At 39.7% G+C, this 5,477-nt stretch overlaps 1 protein-coding gene across 1 annotated transcript; it reads left to right on the top strand.

Annotated features, from left to right (window-relative positions):
- The first annotated feature begins 1,556 nt into the window (after nucleotides 1-1,556).
- LOC129319451 (uncharacterized) lies at nucleotides 1,557-4,321 on the top strand. Its single transcript, XM_054964521.1, has 2 exons — nucleotides 1,557-1,655; nucleotides 3,827-4,321. The coding sequence occupies exon 2, from the start codon at nucleotides 3,828-3,830 to the stop codon at nucleotides 4,173-4,175; it is 348 nt and encodes a 115-aa protein (XP_054820496.1). The 5' UTR covers nucleotides 1,557-1,655; nucleotide 3,827; the 3' UTR covers nucleotides 4,176-4,321.
- The last annotated feature ends 1,156 nt before the right edge of the window (nucleotides 4,322-5,477 follow it).

The following is a 5,477-nucleotide window of genomic DNA, read 5'->3' as shown; positions in this document are numbered from 1 at the left end:
CGTGATCAAATGCACATTGCTTGATGGGATAGTCGATGAAACGTTCAAGAGTTACAATAGAAGGCATGACAAAGTTAAAGTTATACTGATTCAATTCTGTCTAGTCCCGTACATTGAAGGTATATATTCTTGTTATCTTAAAGTTAGCTAGAGTCCCTCAGATATTATGTTGTTATTAATTTGACTCTCTGACATCAGTTATTTAATTTATCCTGTTTCCATATGTAAAATAAAAATAAATTAAAAAATATAATAAAATTAAATGAATAAAATGAAGAATGGGTTTTTTATAATAAAACATAAAAAAATATCTTCAGAAATCAAATTAAAAATATATTTTCCTTTTCTGCTACCTCCAAATCTCCACAATTATGGCCCTATCAAATTAAATTCGTTTATTTGAATCTCAAACAATGAAAGCAAAAGTCAAATAAAAATTATTAAGGTTTGGATTTGATATAATCGGGTCATTGATTAAAAAAAACCCTAACAGGGTCTATAAAAGGATAGCAAGAACTGCAAGAGGAGGAAAAGAAGGGGCAGAAAATTTGAACAAGGGAAAAGGAGGGACAGAAAGAGTGAGAGAGAAAAATTGAAGGAAGGAAGGGAATAAGATAATTCTAATCAAGGTGAGTTTTTGGGCGTATCGTACTTTTTCCCTTTCATATTTGACAGGTTATGTTTTTTTTTTTTTTGAAAATTTGGTCCCGAATGTTTTTGGATGTTCATTCTACTGTGAGATATATTGCACATCTTTTTTTTTTTTGTTAAATCCTGCCTATACTGATTTAATCACTTTAGCCTCTCATTATACACGGCATTAACAACGTCCAAATTACGCTTGATGCATTCCAATATTGCCAATGACAAATCTCGTTGCTACAACTTTTGGACTGGTTGAATTCACGGAGAGAGAGAGAGAGAGAGAGAGAGAGAGGATTAGGATTTTGGGGAAATAGGGAAAAGAAAGGGCTTGGTCAGTCGGTGGAGACAGACAGGTAAGAGCGTTGAGGGAATAACATGATTCTGCTCTTTCCTGGGTCAGAGAGAAATAAAAGGAAAAAAAAAAAGAAAAATACTTGAGGTATGGAGTGGACTGTGGAGGAGAACTGGACCTCTAGAGCTTGTCTCAAACTTCGTGCTCGCCTTTTTATTCAAAAAAGAAAATGAAGCTATATATAGATATATAGGGGTGTGTGTGTGTGTGTTGGGTCTATAATCATTTCCTCTTCAATAGCTCTTTTTAACTAACAGTGTTTGTCTTCTGCCTCATTCCTTTTTCTTCCATTATGTAATGGAGAGAAAGGAGTGAGACGGAAGACAAAGACTGCTAAAGAGGAGATAAGAGGTTCAGGTGCCAACAAGGCATTAGAGGTAAGTATACCCTTAAATAAAATATGGTGACTTTTCTTCTTCATGTTTCATGTCCCCACATTGTGGAGTAACCTACTTTTTCTCTGGTCTTGTTCCCGCTTGCAATTGCCGCCCCCAACTCCCACTTTTCTGTATATATATTCATATCACTGTGACACAGACTCTTGAATCTAAATATTTGGTATACGCAATGTTAAGCTCTCAGTACTTTTAGGTCATCGGCGTTTACAAGTTCCAAGCAATCCTCGGCCAGCGTCACTTCCCCAGTCTCCGCCCTACAGGTAAAGTCTGTAAGTTCCTTGCATATATATACATATAATAACCAAATATCATATCTGCATCATCATATCATTTCATGATATAATTTCCCATATTAATTTGACGGCAATGGTTTTGGGGCCGAAGCTTGTGCTAACAAGATCCGGTTGCCAAAGAGACGCCCCGGATGAATTCCTGTGACGCTGGCTTTTTGCCAGCCTTTCTCCTCTTCCTATTTTGGCCAGGCAATTTCGCGGGGTTCATGGCCCTTTATCTTCATCTCCTCCCTCCTCCTCCTTCTTGGTCGTCCTTGTCTTTCTCCTCCTCCTCCTCCAACTCCTCTGGCAAGCCTCCTCCTCCTCCTCCTCCTCCTCCTTTCTTCCTCTTCTTCGTCGATGTCCTCCTCCTCCTCCTTTGGCCAGCCCTCTTCTCCTTCTTCTTCCTCTTCCCCTTTATCTTCATCTCCTCCCTCCTCCTTCTTCTTGGTCGTCGTTGTCTTTCTCCTCCTCCTCCTCCGGCCAGCCCTCTTCTTCTTCCTCTTCATCGTCGTCGTCTTCTTCATCCGATCCCTTCCTCCTCCTCCTCCTCTCCTTCAAGCTATTTCTGACCTCTACCTCTTGTTCTACGGCCTACTGGGTTGTCCATCAAGGAGGGTCAGGTGAGTTCGCGAGGTTCATGCCCCATGTTGACAGCGCAGCCATGAGGAAGAAGCATTGAACCAAGCTGTGGCGATGGCAGACATGGCGGCGGTGAAGGAGGACGAGGAGGAGGATGCAGTGGTCTCTGGATATAGCAGTAGTTAGGCATAGGAGATTTGACGGCGATAGTTTTGGAGGTCATACACGTGGTGTCAGGATCCGGTTGCCAAAGGAGCACCGAATTGAACCCTGTGACTGTGAATTCATCTTTTGGCCACCGTCTTCGCCTCCTTCTTGTCCTCCTACTTCTCCTCCTCCTGCTGCTGCTTCCTCTTCAAGCTCTTTCTGAGCTCTGCCTCAGGTTTACAGCCTCCTGGGTTGGCCAAAAATGAGCACGTGACGAACAGAGCTCTGTGTATGGACAATCTTTGCTTTGGTTTGGCCTTTTTGGTTTTGATCCTCTAATTTCCTCTCGATTGATCTCCCCAATTCTTGGTCGGTTTGGATCACGTCATGTCGCCCCGTAGATAGAAAGTGAAGATTGAAGGGAGAGAGATAAGGGAGGCGAGACTTGGAGAAGAGACAATAGGGAGTGGGTTCATCGCGTCATTTTGTGCTATAATTACTTGTGCTACATGCGGAAAATCGTTTCGCTTTGCATGACAAAAAAAAAAAATGAAGACCCAACATTATGATATTCTTGGATCGGAAAGTTGGTTTCTCTGAATCAGACAAGATTGTAGAGAGACAGAGAGAGAGAGAGAATACGGGAGGTGAGAGTCGGAGAAGAAAGAGAACCTTGCAGAGAGAGATACTGAGGGTAGGAGGTGATTGGAGAGAAGAGAGAGAGAGAGAGTGAGGTGAGGCTTGGAGAAGAGAGAGAAGAGGAAAGTGTGTGAGGGAGGTGGTTGGAGAAGAGAGTGTCCGTGAGGGAGAGAGACGTGACGGAGGTGACTGTGTGATTCGAAGAAGAGAGAGAAGGTGAGAGAGAGCGTGTGAGAGAGACGTCAGGGAGGTGACAGTCAGATTCGGAGAAGAGAGAGAAGATTAGGGAGGGAGACAGTGAGGGAGGTGGTAGGACAAGAGAGAGAAGATTAGAGAGGGAGACAGTGAGGGGGAGGTGACACTCGCGGACTCGGAGAAAAGAGTCAGAGAGAGTCGGAGGTCAGTGAATGAGAGGACAGAGTAATGAAAATCACTAGCTGCTCTGTCACCCGCTGGTAGTTTTGTTAACGGAGACGACGAAGTGTTGCATGACCAAAGGCGGCGGGATAGGCCATATGAGAGGCTGGCCTACTATATCTGGGAATTTGACCTTTGCCTTAATATTTTTTAATCAAATAAATAATCACTCACCTACAAAGTACCAATATATGCCGTGATATCCGAGAATATTTGACCATCAATCGTATCATTCACATTCATTGATATAACTGTGTATCTTTTAATTGTTCAGTTCCCAGCCATATATCTACATGGGTGTGTTAAAGCTTATCCTGTCATTTCGAGCTGGTTCATCTTATATAACTGTGGATCAAAGGCTAATATTTATGCAGGATGAGTTCTTCAAACAATTCCAAGGGAAAAAAGTGCATCGGAGATTATTTAGGTTATGGAACAATGTATGTTTCTGATAACAACAAAAATAAGAGTAAGGAAAATGGAAAAAATGCATCAAAATGCATTGGAGATCACATGGGTTATGAAACCCCGTATGCTTCCAAAGATAATGATAATGGAAATAATGCATCAAAGAGGAAAAGCTGCATAGGAAATTATATGGGTTATGGAAGGACAAATGTCTCTGATGATAATGGAACCAATCCATCAAAGGGAAACAGCAAGAAGCCGACCATAGGCGACATGATGGGCTACGGCAAGAAGCCACCTCCCACCAACAACTAAAAAGCCTTCTCATCATGTCATCACTCCATTGTCAGTGGTCTTGTGTTTGTTTCTTGTCTCCTTTGTTATATGTATCCTTTAAATAAAGCCGTTTTGTGATACGTCATCGTGTTCCTTAGTTTTATTATGACGCCTTCGTGCGTGCTTTGGAGGACTATTATTAGAATATTAATTATATTGCTATGACCACAAGCGCAGACACATTCTTATTATCATCTCTGATTCTTTAAAAACCATTAATCAATAAATGCGAGATCCCATAAAGAACAAATAATTAATCTATGGGATTAATCCTAATCAAATTTAAATCATTCCCTAGCCACCAATTATCATCTTATTTTTTATTTTATTCGTAGACGATTATAATTATCTTTAATGATTTTTTAAAAAGCTTAAATATGAAAATGTCTACACTAGTAACCGGTTTCTATTCTTTTTAACTACTGTTAATGTTAATGTTGTGACCATTAAATCCACGAATTTACTATTACAATGAATTTTTAATTATTAACTCACAACCCAATACAATTAGTTAACATCCCTAAATCTTTCTTCAAAATATCCAAATATTCCCATCAATAATGAAAGAAAGCAGTTGGCAGACCATATGCTTTATACATGTTGATAGAAGAAAAAAAGACCATGTGGTTTATACTTGTTAACTGAAGCGATCCCACCAAGACACTTACTTACCTAAATTAATTTAGCCGATTATTCTCACTTCCTTACACGAATGTGGGACCCAGTGGGGTGACCATAGAGAGAAAGACGACGTTTACTTTTCGACTCTTCCACGCACACATAAAGGTTAGGGGAAATTACAGGCAAAGGTTATTGGAGGAATCTATTTATAGACACGTGCCAAATAATTTTAAAATTATGCTGTAATACTAAGGGATCACAACATAATTAATTTTTAATATAAAAAGATAAAATTACACCTCAATTTTTTAAAGAACTCCTCAACCACCCTGCTAAACCAACCATTTGAGCTTCGACGACGGTAGTTGGACTACAGCTAGAGCCCCAACGTCGATCACTAGACTGGCAAGGGAGGTAGATTATTTTTTTTAAAGTGGCCAAGGTGGGGTTTGAACTCACATCTTCTTAGCCACCAAAAAAATTATTAGTCACTAAGCTAACAAATCTTTTCAATTATATAATGCAAAGTTATATATATATATATATACTTAACTCTCTTTTCACTTTTTATGCTAACATTTATCGAAAGCTCAATAATTACTTATCATTTTACAAATTGGTATTTGTTAAGCTACTAATGAGATTCGTTAAAAAATTTAA

This window comes from Prosopis cineraria, unplaced genomic scaffold (genome assembly GCF_029017545.1).
Source record: "Prosopis cineraria cultivar Desert tree isolate PC_DT_omini unplaced genomic scaffold, ASM2901754v1 PC9, whole genome shotgun sequence".
Classification (NCBI taxonomy): domain Eukaryota; kingdom Viridiplantae; phylum Streptophyta; class Magnoliopsida; order Fabales; family Fabaceae; genus Prosopis; species Prosopis cineraria.
Note: the sequence above shows the minus strand (reverse complement) of the source record. Positions and strands in the feature narration are given on the sequence as shown.

Bases quoted from the DNA above. Each gene is read 5' to 3' on its own strand.
- LOC129319451 (XM_054964521.1), top strand. From the start codon at position 3,828: ATGAGTTCTTCAAACAATTCCAAGGGAAAAAAGTGCATCGGAGATTAT.